We start from the raw sequence: 23,276 nt of genomic DNA, 5'->3' as shown, positions 1-23,276 counted from the left end.
TTATCATCATTGTGTCCTTAGTTGAATTCCTCTTTCAGTTGTTTATTCAGGTCCTAAGATAGCAGTATTATTTTACTCGTGTATTGTGTATGTTTGTAGTTATGTGTTCTCAACTGTTGATGGAGCCTTTATTAAGAACTATTTTACAGGTTCTATGACATATAACACTAACAACCCCAACCAAAAATTTCATCCAGCTTTGAAGACCCATCACAGCTTTCTGCACACCAACTATCTTCTTATCACTTTCATTTTCAAAACTCTTCAGCAACCTCTCATCATTTACTTCCAACACCTCACAGCTAACACTTTCTTCAATTCCCCAATCAGTGCACCATCTGAAGTAGTTGCATCTAGCATTTTCACTTCCAACCTTATACCTAGTGTTACCAATGAGGAGCATTGGTAAATTTGAAGATAAATGATTTTGATGATGCTGAAAGACGATAGACTGTTATAATTGTTTTAAAAGCACTTTCTAGATTATAAATGTATTAGGAAAAGCCTTAAACGTGTAATACTTAGAAAAATTCATATTTCTAGAACTGTTACGCATTTAATCGATTATTAGAAGCTATAATCGATTATCCTGAGCCCTTTTGAAAAACCTCGTTGCTCTGGAATAATCGATTATTACTCCAAATAATCGATTATCACTAGTTCTGATGAGAACTGCCAAAGTCTTTGGAATAATCGATTATTCCTTAGGATAATCGATTATCACTTTTGAAAAACCCTGTAACGGACTCAAATAATCGATTATCACTAACAATAATCGATTATTTGTGGCAGTTATAATTCATCTCTGCGAACTTAGACCAGTTGGCTATATAAAGTAGTTCCAAAACTCTTAGAAGACAACTCTGAGCTTTTTAAGAATACAGTTTGTCTAAGGAAGTTCTAAAAAGCTAGTTCAAGTGCTTTGCCTAGTTTCGTGAATAGGAGAAGCTCGCGTTTCGTGTGTCGATAGTCGGAGCGGTTCTCTTCGAGTTGGCAAGGTGGTCATCTTCCGGTTCGTTCGTCGAAGGAAGGTTTTATCTATCTGTTTTCATTCACTCTTATTGTAATGTGTGAAACTGATTTTAGTGAAAACGTTAATCACTTTTTATAGTGATTAACAACTGGATGTAGATTCTTTTGAATCGAACCAGGATAAAAATCCAGTGTGTCAATTTTTCTACACCCTATACTCTTTACTGTTTTATGCACATCAACTGTTTGACAAATTTTCTCTAAGAAAATTAAATTTCTAAAACGGAACATCTTATTACGAGTTTGACCGAACACGCTGTCCGCTTTATTAATTTATTCTGTTGCGCGACTCTATAACGGTACCGATTGTTCCGACACCTAGGGCAACCCCAGAATTGTTTGCCTCGATTCTTACTAGTTTTCGCAGTCCTCAACAGAGACTTCTCTCCATAATGGCAGATCAACGAAGCATCATTCCTGTTCCACCCTCCATCTCCACGAGAGCTCACAGACCGCAACTGCTTTCTTCCACACTCATTGCAAGTGGAAGAGGAACACGAATGACCCATAGACATTGTTGCGTCTTCTGCTTTCGTACTTCCCTGTTTTGAAACTTCACGTGCTTGCCAATCTTCAACAACAACGAACCCTAAAGACTTCGCGCAAGGTTTGCAACCACATTCCTCTCACAACCACATTCGTCTCAGATTTTTAATCAAGAATGAAATCAAAATCTCATATTTAACTTCATTTTACCCTAAATCCTATATTTCAGAAATCTATATTATTCAAATTTAACAACTTGCCAAATGCCACGTTTCAACTCTAAACATGCCATGTTTAAAGAAATTAACACGTAATCCTCCTACCTGTGCAAAAACTTAACCCCGTTAACTAAATTTAACGGCCGGGGCTCAATTGATTCAAATTACCACTTATAAGGACTCAATTGAGGATTCTAATAAGAAGGGGATCAAAATGGGAAAACCCCACATAAATAGGGACAACTAAAGGATTGAAACCTTATTATTAACTTGACTTTTGACATTCAAATCCCACTACTTTAGTTATTTCTTTGGAAAATAGTTTTAGAAATACTTATATTGATATTTATAAATGGTTTTTCAGTCAATACCTTATAACAGAGTCATAAAAATTGTTATAATGAATATAAAATATTTTTGGAATAAATCAAATAAAGATAGGTATATAATAGATACATGTTGTACTAGATGGCCCCTAGAAGGTATCGGACAAACAGGTAGGACGGACGGTACCCGTTGACCTCACAGAACGGACGGTCGTAGCGGGTAGGTCTCTAGACAAGATTAAGGTAAAACACTGGTTAAAGGATTGAGCTCTGGATTGGGCATTGATTAAGGCTTTGCTAATCCAAGGCCCATGACCAAAACTATAAATACAGGTCAAATGTAAGAGGTAGGCAGATTCATTAATTACGCATTTATCGCAGCACTTAAACTACCGATCGGACCATTACTGACTTAAGCATCGGAGCACCTTTGACAGGTACCCTCCCAGGCGGACTAGACGAACGAACTTTGGACAACGGAGGAAAGAATCTCACGAAGACCAGACGGAGGCAACAACAAGCGTGCAGATTTAGGTGACTCGACCCCATACAGGAACATTTGGGCGCCCACCGTGGGGCCGGGTGACTAAACCCAATGGTGACCACGAGAAACATGAGCAGCGAGGACCTAACCGAGATGATAAGGATCTTACAATAGTAGATGAAGAGTTACAGCAACAGCATAAGGCGGAAATGGCGGTCGTACGGGCCGAGTGCTCAGCTCGCGTAGCGCAGGAGAGAAGATCCGGAGCAGGAGATAAAACCGAAGAAGAGCGCGGCAAAGCCACTCAGGAAGGTGCCTCGGAGCATAGCAGCTTTCCTGATCCCACCTGGCCGAGAGCGCAACCTTGAGCAAACAGTTGGTGGTGAAGTTCGAGGACACCTCTGACCACCTACCATTTGTTCAAGCCATTATGGACATTCATATATTTGAACACTTCATCCCGTCGTAGCTTATCAATTGTGATGGAAAGACCGACCCCGACGAGCATGTGAAGGCGTTTACTACTAGGATGGCAATTCGGACAGGGGACCGGGCAATCTGGTGTCAGACACTCTCTTTGTCCCTGGAGGGGGAAGCTTTGGAATGATTTAATTCCCTGCCTCAAAACTCTATAGAAAGCTCCGAAGGCTTGAAGGCTATGTTCGGACGACAGTTCACCAACTGTCGCTCCCAGGACTTAACTGTTTTCGAGCTGTCGAGCCTCAGGCAAGGAAAAGTTGAGACATTGAAGGCATTCATGGACCGTTACCAAAAAATGGTCCGACGGGTGAAAGGCCTCAACTCCGAATTGTCCCTTCAGTATGTCCTTCCCGCGCTCAAACCGGAATCCTTTAGAGAAAGTGTCTGTAGGCGTGTGTCGAAGACCATGGAGGAGTTGCGCAAGCGAGCGGTGGACGAAATAAGGGTGGAGGAAATGAAGCAATCTTACTGAAAGGAAGCACAAGAGGTGAAGGAGAAGGCGGAAGGAAAGAACCCGGGGGGGACATCAGGAAAGGTCGGGGGTTTAGGCCGAAGGAGCTCCCTAGGGGACCGCGCTTTCAGCAGTATACTCCGCTGAACGCCCCCCATTCTAGGATTTTGCAGGAGGCATTGAGCATTGAGATCATACAGGCGCCTAAGAGGCGCCGTACACTGCCCGACGCCGATGAAAATAAGCACTATTTATGGCACCAGAACTTGGGTCACACCACAGAAGAGTACATAACCCTCAAAGATCAAATTGAGGAGTTGATCAGAGTAGGGAAATTGAAGAAGTACGTTAGAACCGAGCACCCGAACCGCCACCTTGACTCATCAACACGAACGCGCAGTCCGCGCAGGAGTTCGGTGAGGCGAGACGATTGGGGACGCTCACAGCACTATGGAAACAACCATTCTAGGAGGGAGAGGCGATGCAGTAGAAGCCGGAGCAGAAGTAATGAACGCCTGTTAAGAGGTCATATCAACACCATATCAGGAGGGTTTGCCGGAGGAGGATCGTCCTTATCGGTCAGGAAGCGCCATGTTAGGACGCTCCGGTCGGTCAATGCCATACAGAGGCCTAGAAGGTCCATGCCGACAATTACTTTCATAGATGATGACTTCCACGCTCCAGACCCGGAACAGGATGATCCCATGGTGATCACGGCGGAGATAGCTCGATACGGGGTGAGTAAGGTGTTGATTGATTAGGGAAGCTCCGCCAACATCTTGTACTGGAAAAATTTTCAGCGTATGGACCTGTCGAAAGACCTTATTGTGTCGTACAATGAGCAGATAGTGGGCTTCGCGGGGGAACGAGTGAACACTCGCAGTTATGTTGACCTCTACACTCGTCTAGGAACCGGACGGGAGGGCAACAAAAAGATGGTTCGTTATTTGCTGGTAGACGCCAACACGTCCTACAACGTCCTCTTAGGCCGACCGTGCCTAAACGCGTTTGGAGCAATAGTGTCCACCTCCCATTTAACTATGAAGTACGCATCAGAGAGGGGAACCATTTGCACCGTTAGAGCCGACCAAAAAACAGCCCGTGAATTCTATGCAACCGGATTGAAGCTCTACCCCCAGATGACACAGCGAAGGACGATCAGTTCAGAGGTGGCGATGCCCGACCTCGATCCTCGTACTAATACAAACGATCGAATCGAGTCCATCGGTGAGTTAATGAATGTGAAAGTTGGATGGGGCGAGAGTCAGACTACCCGCATGGCGGGGGGATTGGGGTTGGAACTGGAACGAGAACTACGGGCAATCCTTTGGCGCAACCGCGACCTTTTTGCATGGACGGCATCTGACATGCCAGACATCCACCCGTTTGTAATGTCACACAAATTGGCTTTATTCAAGGACGTGTAGAAGTTGAAGGAGGTTGGCTTCATACAAGAGGTGACCTACACCACCTGGTTAGAAAATGTAGTCATGGTCAAGAAGATTAGTGGAAAGTGGGGAATATGCATAGACTACACCAACCTCAACAAGGCGTGTCCCAAGGACTCTCACCCGCTCCCCAGCATTGATGGTTTGGTCGACGGGGCGTCCGGTCATCACATGCTCAGCTTTTTAGATGCCTATTTCGGCTACAACCAGATCCCGATGTACGCTCCAGATCAGGAGAAGACTGCCTTCATAACAGAGAAAGCAAATTACTGCTATGATGTCATGTCGTTCGGCCTGAAAAATGCTGGAGCCACCTATCAACGTTTGATGGATAAAATCTTTGCGGGGCAGATCGGCCGCTGCATGGATGTCTACGTGGACGACATGGTCGTGCGGTCGAGATCTGGCAGTGACCATATCAAGGATTTGGAGTAGGTATTCGGACAAGTAAGACGGTACGACATGAGGCTGAACCCCGCCAAGTGTACTTTTGGAGTAGCCGCCGGAAAATTCATGGGCTTCATGTTGATTGCCCGAGGAATAGAGGCCAACCCGAACAAGTGCGCGGCTGTCTTGGAGATGAGGAGCCCCATCAATCTTAAGGAGATTCAACGATTGGTCGGTCGACTTACTTCCCTGTCCAAGTTTATCCCGAAACTGGCCGAGCACATCAGACCAATCATCAAACGAATTAGGAAGGGAGCCGGTCCGGGGGTATGGGACGCAGAGTGTGAGGAAGTGTTCTCAGAAGTCAAGGGCGTCTTGACCAATCCCCCAGTCATGAATCGACCATGGTCGGGCGAAGAGTTACAAGTTTACTTAGGAGTGTCGACCGACGCCATTAGCGTCACGCTGGTACAGGATAAACCAGAACCCCAACTCGTTTACTTTGTTAGCCAGGTACTGCAAGACGCCAAAACGCGTTACCAACAGGTGGAGAAGGTGGCTTTGCCCTTCCTTAATGCGGCCAGAAGACTCCGCCCCTATTTCCAGAGTCATCAAGTCGTGGTTCAGACGGATCATCCCATATCGAAGATTTTGAGGAAACCCGACCTGGCCGGTCAAATGGTTAGTTGGGCGGTAGAGTTGTCAGAATTTGGGCTAAGGTATGAGCCTTGAGGATCGGTTAAAGGCTAGAATTTAGCCGACTTCGCGGTAGAGTTACCACAAGCTCCTCGTTCGGATGAATGGAATTTATACGTGGATGGTGCCTCTGGAAGAGCAGGAGGAGGCGTAGGGGTGGTCCTAGAAGGATCGGACGACTTACTATTGGAGTACTCCCTCATATTTAAGTTTAAAGCGTCCAACAACCAGGCGTAGTACAAGGCTTTGATAGCAGGTCTCGGCCTGGCTTGTGATATGGGTGCACAAAGACTAACTTACCGTACGGACTCCCAACTGGTCGTAGGACAGATGAAAGGCGAATTTCAGGTCAAGGACGAACAACTCCTCAGATATTTCCATAAGGCCCAGGCGATGATCAAGCAATTCGAAAAAGTCAACATCAGACATATCCCGCGCGAAGAAAACGTCCGGGCAGATATGCTATCTAAGCTTAGCAATGGAAAGGAAAAGGGACAGCTGACAACCGTGATCCGACAGGTCTTATCGAAACCTTCGGTACAATGTTTGCCGTCAATAGTGATGATGGGGAGGATTGGCGGAGCAAAATTCGTAAATTGATGCAAGATCAAGATGTCAGACGCCCAATTCGACCAATAGATGCCTGCAAAATCGCGATATATGTTATCATCGGGGATGACCTCTACAAGAGAGGATTTTCGGCTCCTCTTCTGAAATGCCTGAACCGCCCGGAGGCGATCTACGTATTGGATGAGCTTCACAACAGCGTTTATGGTTTCCATACCGGCTAGCGTACCCTGAGGGCTCGCGTCGTTCGAGCCGATTACTATTGACCAACAATGGAGGAAGACGCTAAAAATTTTGTTCAGAAATGTCAAAAAGGCCAGGCTCATGCCAATATCCCACAAGCCCCGCCGAGCAAGGTACATACTATGGTTTCACCCTGGCCGTTCGCCCAGTGAGGGATGGACATCGTGGGACCTTTCCCCCCCGAACGAGCATAGAAGAGGTTCATCTTAGTCGTCGTCGATTATTTCACCAAATGGGTAGAGGCCGAGGCCCTCGCAACAGTAACAACCCAGCAGGTACAAAAATTTGTGTGGATAATAGTATGTCGGTTCGGTTTTCCACTGACGGTGGTGATCGACAATGGCAGACAGTTTATTGACAGAAAGCTGGGGTTGTTTTATCAAAGTCTGGGGATTAGACATGTTACGAGTTCGGTTGAGCATCCCCAAACGAACGGTCAGGCAGAAGCCGTGAACAAAACAATAGTGACTGAGCTTAAGAAGAGGTTGGGAGAAAAGAAGGGCACGTGGGTGGACGAACTCCCTGAAGTCTTGTGGGCGTACCGATGCACCCCACATGGGACAACCGGCGACACATCGTTCGCCCTCACCTACGGCACTGACATCATGCTACCAGTAGAGTTGGGGGAACTCTCCATGCAGCGGCAACCACAAGACCCAATACTCAACAACGAAGAACTCAGGATGGAGCTGGATACTCTGGACGAACACCGCGACCGAGCAGTTCTCAGGGCAGAAGCATGCAAACGAGTGGTGGAGAGGAAGTACAATACCAAAGTTCGGCCCTGGAGCTTCAAGGAAGGCGATCATCTAGAGAAAGACAGGGGACGCACGAAAAGGGCCCACTCACGTCAAGCTCGCGACAAAGTGGGAGGGGCCCTTCAAGGTAACTGAAGACCTTCATAATGGAGCGTACCGTCTCTCCCACCCGAGCAGCAGAACCATCCCTAATACATGGAACGCTTCGCACTTGAAATTTTACTTTAGTTGAAATTATTGTAATATCTTCTTCATTTCAGACATATAATGTCATGCTCCGGATTTCCACTACTCGAACTACTTAACTACCGGCGCACTAACCAGAAACTGGGCGGCGAATGGCGAGTTCATAAAAAGAATCACTGTCTCCCGGCACGCGTAGCCTGCAAACGGGTAAGACAATCGGGTGGTGAATGGCGAGTTCATAAATAGAACCACTGCCACCTGACTCAAAAGCTAATAAGTCGAACGGGTGGTGAACGACGAGTTCATAAATAGAACTACTACCACCCGACTCCAGAACTCATAAGACGATCGGGAGGCGAACGACGAGTTCATAAAAGGAACCATGCCGCTCGATTCGTATTGCGTGAAATCTAGTCCACCAACGGGGTGGTGAACGACGAGTTCACTTATTAAACCCCTGCCACCCGAGGCGCCTAAGAAAATAAACAAGTAGGGAGTTCATAAAATGAACCCCCCACCGAACGGTCAAAACCAACGATGTTTCTTATTAGCATAAAATTTTAAAAAGCACGTATGTAAAGTACATTAAACGGACCATAAATAAAATGATCGGATGATAAGGACAGAGCTTAAAAACTTCAAATTCATTGATAAAAGTTCAAGTCTGTAATTACATCAAGAGCGAACGACCATCGGTCGGTAAACAAAACAATATAACCCTTTCGAGCCACAAATACCCCCCACAAAGAGCGAAAGACATTTCCCTCTACGCTAATCACTCATCACTGTCGTCATCCCGACGCTCTTCCTCTTCAACCGCCACATCCTCGTCAACCGGTGAAGTAACGACCGGCATCATCTTCCCGTCATAGACATCTTGGCAAAGGTCGAAACCGGTGGCCATAGGATTCGCCCCCAACAGCAAAGCGGCCTGACGGAGTGCCTTATTGAAGCCCTCTTCATGCTCAATTTGAATGTTTGTGTTTAGAGTGGTGATTACCTCGTTGGCTTTCTCCAACTCCCGGGTCAAACGATCCACTTGGCTCTACAGCTCCTTTTTGCTCTCGGTCAGCCGCTTCGCCTCCAACTTTAGTCGCCCGGCTTCCTCAACTATCTGGTCGCTCCTAGCACGAGTATCTTTCAATTGTTGGACGGTTGTACTCAACTCCTGGCACACTTCGTCCATTTTCTCTTCTAGTTCGGACCGCTGCTTCCTGCACTTTTTATGCTCAAGTGTGAGGGCTTCCAGTTGAGCGCGAAGATCTTCCACAACCCTTTTTTTAGCGGCCAGCTCCACTTGGACATCCCTGGCTCCACGCCAGTCGGCAAACTCACGAAGGTATCAAACCAGCATGGCCCCCCGGCTTGCGAACTCCAATGCGGCCTTGGTGATGTTCTTTTTGGACATAGTTTCCATCACCGCCCGTTGAGATGAGCTCGTATGGAAGCTCACTCGCCCTCCCACGTTGAATGACGGGTCGAAGATACCGCCCGACAGAGGGTGAGGAGCACTGCCCTCACGGCGACTCCTCTTCGAAGAGGATTTCTACCCCTCCTTAGCTTTTCTCTTCTTTTCTAAGCGGGTAGCAGTGGGGATGGCGGACGCCTCGGACAACTCCAACCGTCACGGGAGGATCTGGCTTCTCCACTGTCCTTGATTGTGTGGTCGTGAGAGCATGGTTTGAACCCGCCAACCGGGGATCCTCTTCCGGGATGACGACACGTAGCTTGTATTGCGGGGCACTGGAAGAGACATGATATCTGAAAAGAAAACATAAATTTAGCTAAGTTAATATGAAAATAACACACAGATAGTGGCAAATGCCGTACCGAACGCCATTTTGGTCAAAATCCTCATGCCCAACGCATTCAACTAAATTTCGGGCAGGAAGACGGCGGGATAAGGTGTCAATGGTCTTAACCGCCTCTATCTCAACAGGGGGTCATAACGCCGATCGGTACAACATTTATCTTAGCAGTGTCCCTTGTCCAATAAAAGGGGAACAGGGGACCGCCCGCTTTGGTGTGAAACTGCGAACGTCCGCCTTCTTTGATTATCACTTTAAAATAGCAGTGCTTGAAATTTTTGAAGGACTCCAAGTACGGCTTGAATAGACAACAATCTTGGACGGAAGTTAGAGATACCCAACCTCGCTTGGCGACCGGCCGGACATTAAAGTAATGCAGAAAAATGGAGACAGTAGGACTGATCACTAGGGTAGAGCACATCGCCACAAACGCTTGGATGCAAGCCCAACTGTTCGGATGCAGTTGGGAGGGGGCGACGTTCAGCCTTTGAAACACGACTGATTGAAACCCAGTAAAGGGCACCCGAACGAACATCTGGTTGGACAAGTACGTATATACAAAGAAGAAGTCTTCCGTATAGGACCCCTTGCCGTGGAAGACTCGCTCGTTAGGATGACGGATGCCAAGACGGATCAAACGAGTGTCTTCTCCATCCCTCGTTATGAACGATCGCTCCGTCCACAACCGCAATTCCTGCCGGGTAGAAAACTCGGACTCATGGGACCCCACTTCGTGAGAAGCCCATTCGTAACCCCCGACAACGGGCCACCCGCTGGTCGGTTCCGCCCGTTCAGCGTCTACGTCAATTCCCCCTGAAGAAGGAAGAGCGATATCCCATTAATAACCCGCTCGCCATCGCAAACGAGGGATCTCGGTACCGATCCCCCCTCTAGATCGGGCCTTTCTAGATAGGACGAGGACACCAAGCTGGGAGACGATGACCTGCTTTCGTCAGACGAATCCCCGCCTTCCCTGCCCGTTGACCCATCTGAAGAAGAAACACGAACAATAATCATTTATTAATTACCTTGGAAAAAGAATAGTAAGCCAAACGACAGCCACAGAAGATAAAGAAAGTTTGTGAAAATGACAACGCCCCGCTCCTATTTATAACAAAATTTTTGAAACCGCGGATTCATATCAGCCGTCCAAATCTGGCACAATCAACGACCCAGATCAAGTGATGATCCCACTACCCGGGGGCCAGCCTATGACAACCCAACACATGTTTTCCCGCCCAAACTCAATTCAAACAAGCACCGACCGGTTACCCACAATTATAAAACCCAACGACAATTAGTTGTCTTGGGCTTGGGGGACCTGATGAACTAGATGGCCCCCGGATGGTACCGGACAAACAGGCAGGACGGACGGTACCCCATGACCTCACAAAACGACGGTCGTAGCAGGTAAGTTTCCGGACAAGATTAAGGTAAAACGATGGTTAAAGGATTGGGTTCTGGATTGGGCCGTGATTAAGGCTTTGCTAATCCAAGGCCCATGACCAAAACTATAAATACAGGTCAAAGGTGAGAGATAAGCAGATTCATTAATTACGCATTTATTGCAGTACTTAAACTATTGATCGGACCATTACTGACTTAAGCATCGGAATACCTTTAACAGGTATCCTCCCATACGGACTGAACGGACGAACTTTAAACAACGGAAAAAAGAATCTTACAAATATTGGACGTAGACAACAACAACAAGCGAGCGTACAGGAACACGTGTTACTGCAATAATCAATAAATATATGTTATACATAATGATACTTATAGTTTTAAACATGCGTTGTAGTTATTTTTTGTGATGTTATGAGTTATGAATATCCACGGACATGAACTCGCTCCCTGGAAAACCCAACCTTTAAATCTTGAACCCGGCGAGACCCGTTTACTTCCCGGGTTGCCCGAAAACACGACAATGACGCATTCGGACCTTTAACGACGACCTCAACATCCTCATCCTCCGCCGTTGATCGGTGCATCACTGCATTACGGAGGAGAAACCGGGTTTCCTCCGCCTCCAGGAAAGGGACCACCGAACCACGGTGGGGGATTCGGGTTTCCTCCGCCGCCGGGGAAGGGACCACCTAAACTGGGGGGACCGCCATCGTGGCTGGATGATGTTCGAGAAAGCAGCGCGGTGATCATCAACACGTGTGATGATCTGGAGCGTCCATTTATTAAATACATAACAAATCATATTGAAAAATCGGTCTGGAGCGTTGGACCACTTTTACCAGAGCAGTATTGGAACTCGACCGCTTCCGCTCTCTTAGACCATAACGTCCGGCCGAACCGCCGGTTCAGCGTGACCGAAGAAGAAGTGACCCAGTGGTGAGATTGAAAGGCACGTGGGTCGGTTCTGTGTGTGTCATTTGGTAGAGAGGTGGGTCCCACCTTGGAAGAACTCGGTGGTGCCCTGGAGTCATGTGAAGAAGCATTCATTCGGATGATTCAGGCCAGTTCAAGTATTGGAGGTAGTAAAGAAGGGTATTTTGGGAATAGGGGTATGATAATACGTGGGTGGGCACCACTGTTGTTGGTACTGAGTCCTTCTTCAACGGGTGGGTTTTTGTCTCATTGTGGATGGAAATCGACGGTGGAGGGTGTTGGACGTGGGGTTCCGTTGTTGGCTTGGCCCATAAGGTGGTGATGTCTCATCTTAAGCTGGGTTACATTGTGACTGATGATATGTCGGAGAAGATAACAAAAACTGATATTGGGAGGGGAACGAAGAAGTTGATGACCCATAAAGAGACTAAGAATACAATTTTTTTATGATCCATATCAATCAAATCATTTAAAAGCTTTTTTCTTATCTCTTATATTTTTAGATTCATATTTAAATTCTTAACAATACGTAATCTGATTCATCTTATTATACTAATTATCAAGATGAATTATAGATTGTAATATTATTCTAGACTCTTGTGATAAAAAGGGAGTGAAAGATGAGGAATTTATTCAAACGTAGAAAATTTTGATTCACTTGTACGAAAATGTGTAATCTCACCTACTTTGATGTTACTTCACTCAGTCACGTTATATCTACCTTTACCATAGGTGAGTAAATAGGATTCATAAAATTAAAATGAGACCAATAATTGGTGGGGACCAAAATCAACTTTTTAAAAACATTAAATCTAAATTTGAATATATATTAAAAAAATCCTTCTATCTATTCATACTTCATATTGCATCTAAAACGGAAGGTATGTTGAGAAAGCCATTTCTAGTGGTATTATAGAGGTTGAAATGTTCAAACAATCGACTTTTCCTCTAAGCAAAAGTAAACGCTTCATTTGTATTTCTCCCAAGCTTCGGTAAACATAGCATTTTAAGCCTTCAAGCTATGTGAAATTCAATACCAAAAGAGAAGCCACAATATATTATTATGTTTAAGCCATAGCAGGTAGAATATATTATCATACAGGGATCATATCATGTACACACATCTCCACCTTACAGCAATACTCTAACAAGAAAGGGCAGAGAGAGATGGAAAAGAGCAAAGTTCTTATTGTTGGGGGAACTGGCTACATAGGGAAAAGGTTGGTGAAGGCAAGTTTAGCTCAAGGACACAACACATTTGTCCTTCACAGGCCAGAGATTGGTGTTGACATTGAGAAAGTTCAGCTTCTCTTGTCGTTCAAGGAACAAGGAGCAAGACTAGTGTCAGGTTCCTTTAATGATCATCAGAGCCTGGTGAATGCCGTGAAACTGGTTGATGTTGTCATTTGTGCCATATCTGGTGTTCATATCCGCAGCCACCAAATCCTCCTCCAACTTAAACTTGTTGATGCAATAAAAGAAGCTGGAAATGTCAAGGTAATATTAACCTCCATGTAGTAAGTTCTCATCATATCATGTATAATTCTTGTAATCAAATGATATTAGTTATATTATTAGTCATCATATATTTGTTTTTGAGAATTTAGTGTCAGTTTAAGTTTATTTTGGAAACATTATTGGTTTTATTAGGAATCAAAACTGTTGATATTAGTTATATTATTATTTTTTATAAGTGTGTTAAGAATTCAAGTGAATTTAAGTTTGCCTTGATTAGATACTAAGAAGTTGAATATCTTATAAGAAAGAAGATCTATAAATTTAATGTCTTAATTTTTGAGTCGGTGATATCAATTTTTTATGAGGATTAAACTCAGGCCTCGTTAGTGTCGTATATCCTCAATGAAGACTCTTAAAAGAAACCCTCAATTATATTAAAATCGATTGTTGATCTTGATGACGACTAAGACTGATTTAATATAGAGAAAGAATCCTTGTGAGGATTCCTTATATTATAAGCCTTTCTCATGAGATTTTAAGTTGGAAGTGATGTCCTTTTATTGGATTGAGTTAAGAGTTCAATGATGTTTTATCTCTCTGGTAAATCGCCCTCCAATGACGCATCAAAATGTTATTAGATAAACTCTAATTGACACACAAAGCCAATCTATTAATTGACTCAATGTTACACTTTAGCTTGTGACTATTTAGAATTAATGTTTTGTACCATGCAGAGATTTTTGCCTTCTGAGTTTGGGACTGATCCTGCAAGAATGGGACATGCATTGGAGCCTGGAAGAGTAACATTTGACGACAAAATGGTTGTAAGAAAAGCTATTGAAGAGGCTGGAATACCATTCACATATATTTCTGCTAATTGTTTTGCCGGTTACTTTCTTGGTGGGTTATGTCAGCCCGGCTTTATAATGCCCCCAAGGGATTCTGTAGTGTTATTTGGAGATGGAAACGTAAAGGGTAAATCACTCACTATGTACTTTCCAAGTTTATCTTTCTGTCCAAATGTTTTGTGACTCTTCTGAGCTCTTGAAATTGTTCCAAACAATTCATGTGCATGTTTTGTATGAACTATGTGTACATTGAATTTGGCAGCTATCTATGTGGAAGAATATGATATAGCCATGTATACTATCAAAAGCGTAGATGATCCCAGAACTCTGAACAAAACAGTTTACATTAGGCCACCAGAAAACATACTCTCCCAGAGAGAAGTTGTTCAAATTTGGGAGAAACTGATTGGGAAAGAGTTGCAGAAATCTTCAATTTCTGCAGAACAGCTTTTGAGTTCCATGGAAGGTGAGATCAATATCATTGATCAGCAATAATATCTGAAGAATGCTAAGTCATATATTATTTACACTGAACATTTATTACTCAATGCAACTTTCTTTTGCCTCATGTGTGACATTCATATGATCTTATTTTCTTAACACAGGACAACCTTATGAACAGCAAGTAGGAATTGGACATTACTACCATGTTTGCTTTGAAGGCTGTCTCACAAATTTTGAGATTGGAGAAGAAGGGGTTGAAGCTTGTGAATTGTATCCTGAAATAAAGTACACTACTGTTGAAGACTACATGAAACGTTATGTATAGAAGCTTGTATTTGAATTCGAATAAAGAAAACGAAAACTATTTGTGCAACTGTAAATAAGAAAACAAAATGGCAATGCACAGAGAGCAATTTGTGATCATATAATTACTGTTTTACTTGCACGGAATGTTTATATCAGTTATATTCTTTTATTTAAAAATTTACAATTTAAGATATCTTAAAAGTTGATACTCAATTTCAATCCAACCATGTATTAAGCAACAACATATCTTAAAAAAAAACATCAGAATCTGAATAAAATAAAAAAATTCAATACTAACAGTACATTTTTGTAGATACCTTGTGTCATAAAAGTAATTATGTTTTTTAAGTTATAATGAGCAATATATTTTTTCAGTTGCATATTTCGAATTTAAATTTTAGTTAAATTAATATAACTTTATGTAGTTGATTATCATTCTTGATGGTGCCAGCTTTAATTTATTTTAACATTTAATGCATTGATTATATATATCAAGTTTATTTTAACTATTATTGTTAATAATATAATAACATTGTTGCCTTGAAGTAATTTTGATGATGATGTAAGTAAACACAATGATTAAAAGCATTTTTTTATAAACAATATGTATAGGAATTATTTTACATTTGTATGCACTTAGAAAGTTTTATAATTTAGTGATTTATTATGGCAATAATCGATTATCATTAAAGATAATCGATTATTGCAAGCTAAAATAGAAAGGGGTTACTCACACAAATAATCGAGGGGATAATAAATTATCACTGCTTGGTTTAATATTGTCCAAGGTGCGCAAATAATCGATTATCGCTCAAGATAATCAATTATCACTCTACCCGCACGACAGCCTCAAATAATCGATTATCATTTATGATAATCGATTATCATTGGCAGTTGGGAGATGTCTTTTCAGAGTGTTGAAACTCTCTATGTGTGTGTGAAAAGAAAACTATATGTGTGTGTGAAAAGAAAACTAAGTCATTTGAGAATACAAAAAAGTTCTGAGGAAGTTATCAAATCTTAGAGTGCTCATATCAAGTCTTGTGAATAGGAGAAACTTGTGTTTAGTGCGTCTAAAGTCAAAGCGGTTCTCTTCAAATTGATTGAGTAGGTTCTTCCATTCGTGTGTCGAAGGAAGATGTTCTCTTTCTTTTAATCTTTGTATTAATTTGTTTGTAATCTGAAACTTTATTTTAATGAAAAACGTTAATCACTCTTTACAGTGATTAATGATTAGATGTATAATCTTTTGATTCGAATCAGGATAAAATCATTTGTGTTGATTTTCTTTGACTCTGTAACTTTAGTACTTAAACTGTTCGACGAAAGTTCTAAAAAAAATCATAATTTTTAAAAGAATCAATTCACTTCTGTCTTTTTTGTTTATTTTAACAATTATATGCATTGATTAAATGATAATATAGTTTTGTTTACGAAAAAATGAATATAAAAGACAAGAAGAAGAGGAGAGACTAGTTTAAAATCATCCACACGACTCCAATTAACTTAAAAACATATATTTTCTAATTTAATCCTTGATAACATCATAACCCAATAAAAGACTTGAAAAGTGAGTTGTCACTTAATATTACACATTAAAAAAACTAATTGACTTAGTTAATCTCTATTTAATTACTTTTGTTGTTTTTTTGAGTTTCTCATTACAAGTACCAAGATACATAGTTTTTTTTTTTTAAGTTCAAAACAAAAGTATATTTTACGTTTTTTTTCTTCTTGCATAAAAATTATGTTTATAACTATGATGGTGCAAATAAAATAAATGGGATGAAATAATTTTTTAAAATTTGTCAATAGTTTGCCTAATAATAATTGAGGATTTTTTTTTCAATTAATGCATTCAAGATACTGAGGAATTCAGTTTTCAAACTTTTTGTAAATATTTTATTTTAATAACCTAACCTGGTTCTCAAAGAACATTTTCTTTTAATATTTTTTTTTTTATTTTTCCATTTAATGGATTACGATAGCAACTTGTTTCAATTTTTTTTTAAAAAAAACTCCTTTTATTGGCTGCAATTCTGATTGCAGTGTTATGAACTGTAATTAGGATGGTAAAAGAGGAAATGTTGAGTGCATTTATTACATTTGATTTAGCTTTATGGTTTTCACTATCGGAGGTAATGAATATTACCAAAGACCTTGAGCCCAATGTTCTCCTCCCTCCGGCCTTATTCACTTAAATGGATTTGAGAGAGAATAATTGAGGGGATTTGAAAAGATTTGAAGATAAATTTTTTTGTTATTTATTTGAATGGATTTGAAAGCAAATGAGAGTGGATTTGGAAGTAAATTTTTTTAATCTGTCATGTCATGTCAATCAAATCCTATACTAATTCTCACAAACTTTACTTCCAAATTTATTCTCACTTACCTCCAAATTCACTCAAATAAACAACAACAAAAATTATCTTCAAATCCTCTCAAATCCCTCAATTACTCTCCCTCAAATCCATTCAAGTGAACAAGGCCTGCATGTTTTTTTCTGTATCCTAGCCAAGCAGACTTGGACCTTCTTTCACTTAATTAAGAATTCAATTCAAATTTCTAGGTGTTTTGGTTTTCTGGTATTTCCTGTAATTTCCACTTTTGCAATTTGCTTCTTTATATGGTTTCAACTCTGCGTTTTAGTTTCAACTTCATTCTATATGTTCATTCAATTCCATTTAGTTTTACTTTCCATTTGCAAGTTTCAGTTTTTATTTTGTGTAATAGGAGCATCATAAAAATAGTGGAGAAGGAAAAGAGAGGGCAAAGTGTAATAACTCTAACAAAAGATATATAATTGCCGGTGTAAAATATGAGACTTCTCATTTAAAGCATTGAAAAATGTACCAAAAACAAATTTGAATTAAATGATGGTAGACATGCAAAGAAAATTGAAAAAAAAAACCAAATATTTCGTGAATTATATGTTAATTTAATTATCTAACATGATTTATTATTCAAATTTGTTAAATTACCCAAAACTTAGAATTTGGATAAATTATTTGAATCTTGATGTAACTTTTTTTCTATAAATACCATTAAGAAGGATATATCGAAAATATATGTGAGAGAAAAGAACAAGTTGAAGGAAAAGTTACATTACATTATGAGTAAGATTTATTTAACTTTTAATTTATGGACATTTTTGCACTACGAAGGGTTATATAAATTTAACTATGCATTATATTGATTCAAATTGGAAGTTGAGTACCAAAATTCTCAGTTTTTGTCATTTCCCTCCACTTTACCCTGGATTTGAGTTGTCTAAGAAGATAAATAAATTTTTACATTATTGGGAAATTGAAAAGAAAATATTTTCTATCATCTTAGATAATGTTTCTACCAATGATGTGTTGGTAAAAAGTTTAAAAAGTCAGCTCATTTTACAAAATTCATTTATTTGTGATAATGAGTTTTTTCATGTGTGTTGTTATACCTACATTTTAAATTTGATGGTACACGAAGGATTTGAGATACTTGGTAATGTTTTAGATCAAATTAGAGAGAGCATGAAGTATAATGTTAGGAGTTTTGAAAATAGAATGATTAAATTTAAAAAATACCTCTAACAAATATGGGACATTGATGCATCAAGTGCATGACGTCTAGATGTTCTTACAAGATGGAACTCAACTTTTTTTATGCTTCAAAGTGCATTTAAATACCAACAAGTATTTTCTTGTTATTTTATAAAATTACAAATTTGATATTTGCTCAAGTTATCTTACATTTAACTTGTACTTTTTACAAGTTTGGAAAATTCAATGTCTTATAATGAAAAGTGTAAAAGATGGAGATGAAATCATAAGAAATATGATTGAAAAGATGATTGTGAAGTTTGATAAATATTAGAATGAATATAATATTATTCTTACATTTGGGGAAATTTTAAACTTAAGGATGAAATTAGAAACATTGAGATTACAGGATTGATCTCTTCGTTGGAAGTAAAGTTAGGGAAAATAAAGGAAAAACTATACATGCTATTCTCTCAATACTTTCAAAACTTCAACTTCAAATGCTCTAAAACATAAGCAAAGTGATCTCCTATCCTCATCTTCGATGAAGTCAAGCCTATTTGATGTAAGTTATTTATTTTATTCTAATTTAATTATTATTGTTCATATAAATAAACTCTCTTTTTTTGTGTGTCATGTTAGGAATTAAAAAAACGTAAATTTCAACTAGCAACTACAATGGAAAAGAATCAACAATATATATTTGGACGAGTTCACATTGGATTTTGATTTTTCAGAACATATAGATGTTCTTGAGTGGTGGAAGAGTAACCATCAACATTTTTCAAATCTTTCCTTGATGGCTAGAGACTTCTTAAGCATTACAACAGTGGTATTTGAATCAACATTCAACATTGGTTCCAGACTCTTACTAAGTATAAAAATTGTCTTTTGTCAAAAAATATATAGACAATTATTTATACTTCCAATTGAAAGCATGATTTTTGTGATGGTAAAATTGTCTACTATAAATGTCATTAATTTTTTTTTTTTAATTTTCATACACAATTTTCTATATCCTAATTTTTTTCTTTAATTTAATTTCATTGAAGATGATGAAGACAATGATGATAAAGATAGAAGAGTGAAAGATATTTCTTACAAGGTGCCTCTCTAATGATCCTGAAAATGATGAAGAATGACTTTTGGGACTTTGGTGTAAGTTTTTAAAAGTAAAATTATTGACTGAACTTAATTTTGCACACAATACTTTGCTAATTGTTCTTTGTTATGGATTGTATTGTATGGAATTAGAGAGGTGGAGGAGCTGCAATTGGGCTGATGATAATGAAGAAGATGATGCTGTTGGAAAGAATTAACAAGAAAAGTGACCACCATGACTTAGGTTGGGCTGACCCGTTCTATGATCCTTAATTATAATCAAGCTTCAACCCATAAACTGAAATAAAATTTATTTTATGCTGAAAAATAACACTATCAGTGTCTTCTATAAAGGGACTAAAAGCAATTTTAGTGAGAAATTAAAGTAACATATAAAAATTGATGGAGTGCGAATAAGACTTTGAATATTTCACAAAAAACTGACTTATGTTATGAATATTATACTTGGCATCTCTCTTTGGATGAGAGGTTCAGGTTGAAAATGGTTTTATCCAGTTCCATGATTCTCTCTAATTCTCCCTTTGCATCCCTTTCTCTTCCAACTTCAACGGTAAGATATTGTTCAACAACACTTTCACCCAATTGCCACAAAATTTATAACAACAGAAAGTTTAATTTGCTTAAAATTTTTCTCCAAAAATCCCTACCACTGTCTTGTACCCAATTGCTTTTCTGAATCTATAGAGTGCCAAGTTGGAAACTTTTTTCCTGAAATATGATGGGATCATCAGAGTTAGAGGATTTTCGGCTTCTTCAGTGACACCCAGAAACCGAAAATTATCAACATGTTCTGCATCGAGAGACGGAAATGCCTCTGTTGAAACTGATGCACCTTTCCCTGCTGATTACTCTGAGCTTCTGGAACAAGTAAGCATTTCATGTTTCTCACTCTGCATCAATTTTTATTCGTTGCTACATTAAGCTTTGGTATTGATGAACCAATGTTCTGGTGATTTGGTAAATTATATTATATGCAATAGTGAATTGCGCAACAGTGTAAGATTCACTGAACCAACAAATTTATAAAAATAAAAAGGTGGGACTTATAGTAATTTGTTCTGTAGACTCAGATACAGATGCTAATTAAGTATTGAACATTAAAATCGGTGTCTTTGTTATTGAATCAGGTAAAAGTAGCTGTGAATTTGGCTATGAAGGATAACAGACAGCTAATGGTGAGTAACTTTTTATAGTAATTTTATCAGGAATCGAGAACAAAAGTTACAACACAGAAAAATTGAGGAGCTGATTTATTATAAAGCCTGTAATGAAAGAATCTTATACAGGAGATTGAGTTTCCCACAGCTGGACTCGGGTCTGTGCCAGGTTCTGTATACTTCAGTATCATATTTTTGGTTGGAGTCATGTTTAGTTGTTGTTTTAATCAATACGTAAACTGATTCATCTCACTCAGTACATCACAGGTGATGGGGAAGGTGGAATTGAAATGACTGAGAGCATGCAATTGATTCGGGAATTTTGTGACCGCTTCATTATTCCAGAGAAAGTCACACGAACAAGAATAGTAATCTTCTTGGTTTAAGGATTTGTTCTTCTTTGTGCTCCTGCCATGTCTTTCTGGATGAAAATTTAAAATCCTTCCTTATGTAAAAAATGGTTCTGTTCTCCTTGCATTTCTTTCACTTTACTTGAAAGTTGATGTTGGTTAAAAAAATAGTGTTTTTAATAGTACAATATAACCAAGTTTACATTTAGTTTCAAGTCTCTTGCTCTATAACTCCAGTGCATATAAATTTCAATCACCCAGTTGCCATGATTAGATTCCATGGGGGATTATGAGTAGTTTGATTGGACCAAGTAGTTCTAATTTTCTTGCTTATATGTTGTCTCCCCTTTCTTCATACGTGTTTGTCTACAAAAGTTTGTGTTGTTTTGTAGAGATGGTTGTGTGAAAGATTTTAGTGTCAATATTCAGTTTCCTCATTCCCAAATGAAATTGATGCATAAACTTGTAATGATCAGTTTTTCCCAGAGGCTAATGAAGTTGACTTTGCTAGACAATCAGTCTTTGGTGGATCTTCTTTAAAGTTGGACTATTTGACCAAGCCTTCATTTTTTGAAGATTTCGGTTTTGTTGAGAAAGTGAAAATGTCAGACAGAGTGAAGACAGAAGATGAACTTTTCTTGGTTGCCTATCCATATTTTAATGTCAATGGTAGATCCAAATGTCCTTTGTTGTTGTTTATATGAACAATGTGAGTTTCCTGATCAGAGTTCTTTGTATTTCAGAGATACTTGTTGTGGAAGAACTTTATAAAGAGGCAGTCTTGAACACAGAACGAAAACTGATTATTTTCAATGGAGAACTCGATCGCATAAGATCTGGGTGTATCCTTTGCCAAATTGTACTGCTTTCTAATATGAATCTACCTGCTCCTATTCTCCATTTTAAGAGTTTATTTTCTTTCAAAAATATTAGTTAGGTAGTAATTAGAAAATAAGTTACCAAAGGAAATAGTATCAAAGATGTGATTTTGAGAAATCAACTTCTATAACCTTAGAATTTCTTTAGTGTTCTTGGCTTTTTGAGATAGTATTTATCCTTGATTTGATGAAGATTATCCATCATTCTTCTACCCAAAGCTTGGTGCACTCACGAAGACCTTTCTACCGATGATGGAAACTGTGTATTACATTCATAACTTCAAGGGCCGCAATGGAGGAACACTTTTTAGGTGCGCTAGCTAAATTAACTTCATTGGTCCAATATGTTGGAAGGCCATACTTAATACTGTGGTAATCTGAGAAATTTTGGATATATTGCTAGCAGATAGAATGGAATTTCTGTCTGTAGCTAGACTTTGGTTTAATAACTGCATAAGTGCTTGTAATTATGAACTTATTTGTTTCTCTTTGGGTGCATGTACCACTTATGTGTTATGTGTTTACTGCATTTTCCTCAGGTGTTATCCAGGACCCTGGAAGGTCCTGAGAAGAGTTGGGCCTAGGAAATATGTTTGTCTGCACGAGCAGAATAGTATGCCATCCCTCAAGGAAGTTGCTCTTGAGATTCTTCCATCTGCATAATATATCAGGAAACAGTAATGGTAAGCAATTTTAGTTTCCTACTTAACATATAACTTAGTGCAATCACTATGGTGTCTTTTCTGGAGCTACAATATTGTCTTAATGTATGTCTTATAGACAAGAAACTATTGGCATTAATTCAATAATGCTGATTCGTTGACACCCCTAAGAGTACAAACTCTCCTACTGATCTGGATCTATTTCTTCTTGCTACATCATAACATCAATCTCTTTTATCTACCACTTGGCGTCAACGAACTTTTTTCCTTTAATGTCTATAAAACTAGTCTCCTACTTTTTGGTTGGAGGAAGATTGATGAAAAAAAAATTTGAAGAAACCAAGAAGATTTTTATGTTCACATAATTTATTAAGTTACTTATGTGATGAGCAACAGGGGTTGGTCTCAAGCTGTTCTGCAGAAATTTAGAAGGAACTGGGCACTTGCCATTTGATTAACAAAGTATTAAAGTTGTGGATCAAAGTAATGGCGTTTTCTAGCACAAAAGTGGTGTCAATAAGTGGCAATTTGTTACTTGTCCAACAGCAGAATGAAAATTCTTTTTGTTCGATTTTTTTATTTTTTGCTGATAGAATTACAGACATGACCTTTTTCGT

General features: G+C 39.5%; 2 protein-coding genes and 1 pseudogene across 3 annotated transcripts; all 3 read left to right on the top strand.

The window, feature by feature from the left end:
- The first annotated feature begins 11,149 nt into the window (after window positions 1-11,149).
- Window positions 11,150-12,537, top strand: LOC124822056 (UDP-glycosyltransferase 73C3-like; annotated as a pseudogene).
- A 239-nt stretch (window positions 12,538-12,776) lies between these two features.
- LOC148192138 (bifunctional pinoresinol-lariciresinol reductase 2-like) lies at window positions 12,777-15,088 on the top strand. The gene is made up of 4 exons (XM_088101001.1): window positions 12,777-13,407; window positions 14,103-14,343; window positions 14,479-14,682; window positions 14,822-15,088. Exons 1-4 carry the CDS (start codon window positions 13,078-13,080, stop codon window positions 14,983-14,985), a joined length of 939 nt encoding a protein of 312 aa, XP_087957127.1. The 5' UTR covers window positions 12,777-13,077; the 3' UTR covers window positions 14,986-15,088.
- Window positions 15,089-19,990: 4,902 nt separating this feature from the next.
- On the top strand, window positions 19,991-23,236 carry LOC124823200 (LOW PSII ACCUMULATION protein (DUF1995)). 2 transcript variants are annotated; one of them, XM_047295374.2, is made up of 10 exons: window positions 19,991-20,162; window positions 20,297-20,479; window positions 20,740-20,787; window positions 20,899-20,938; window positions 21,037-21,137; window positions 21,596-21,788; window positions 21,863-21,961; window positions 22,191-22,308; window positions 22,537-22,680; window positions 23,056-23,236. In XM_047295374.2, exons 1-9 carry the CDS (start codon window positions 20,094-20,096, stop codon window positions 22,658-22,660), a joined length of 975 nt encoding a protein of 324 aa, XP_047151330.1. In that variant the 5' UTR covers window positions 19,991-20,093; the 3' UTR covers window positions 22,661-22,680; window positions 23,056-23,236. The 2 variants fall into 2 exon arrangements, with proteins under 2 accessions (XP_047151330.1, XP_087956620.1); XM_088100494.1 differs by lacking the exon at window positions 23,056-23,236 and having other exon boundaries at window positions 19,992-20,162; window positions 22,537-22,903.
- Window positions 23,237-23,276: the final 40 nt, after the last annotated feature.

The sequence above is a fragment of the Vigna umbellata genome, chromosome 10, assembly GCF_029865625.1.
Source record: "Vigna umbellata cultivar VRB3 chromosome 10, Vumbellata_1.0, whole genome shotgun sequence".
NCBI lineage: Eukaryota > Viridiplantae > Streptophyta > Magnoliopsida > Fabales > Fabaceae > Vigna > Vigna umbellata.
The sequence above is the reverse complement of the archived record's forward strand: the minus strand, read 5'-3'. Positions and strand labels throughout refer to the sequence as shown.

What these genes read in the sequence shown, in the direction of transcription:
- LOC124823200 (XM_047295374.2), top strand. Translation starts at nt 20,094, where the DNA reads ATGGTTTTATCCAGTTCCATGATTCTCTCTAATTCTCCCTTTGCATCC. An exon ending in AAGTCACACGAACAAGAATA is followed by an intron (nt 21,138 to 21,595) that starts GTAATCTTCTTG and finishes TGTAATGATCAG; the next exon opens with TTTTTCCCAGAGGCTAATGA. An exon ending in CGATCGCATAAGATCTGGGT is followed by an intron (nt 21,962 to 22,190) that starts GTATCCTTTGCC and finishes GATTTGATGAAG; the next exon opens with ATTATCCATCATTCTTCTAC.
- LOC148192138 (XM_088101001.1), top strand. Translation starts at nt 13,078, where the DNA reads ATGGAAAAGAGCAAAGTTCTTATTGTTGGGGGAACTGGCTACATAGGG. An exon ending in AAGAAGCTGGAAATGTCAAG is followed by an intron (nt 13,408 to 14,102) that starts GTAATATTAACC and finishes TGTACCATGCAG; the next exon opens with AGATTTTTGCCTTCTGAGTT. An exon ending in GCTTTTGAGTTCCATGGAAG is followed by an intron (nt 14,683 to 14,821) that starts GTGAGATCAATA and finishes TTCTTAACACAG; the next exon opens with GACAACCTTATGAACAGCAA.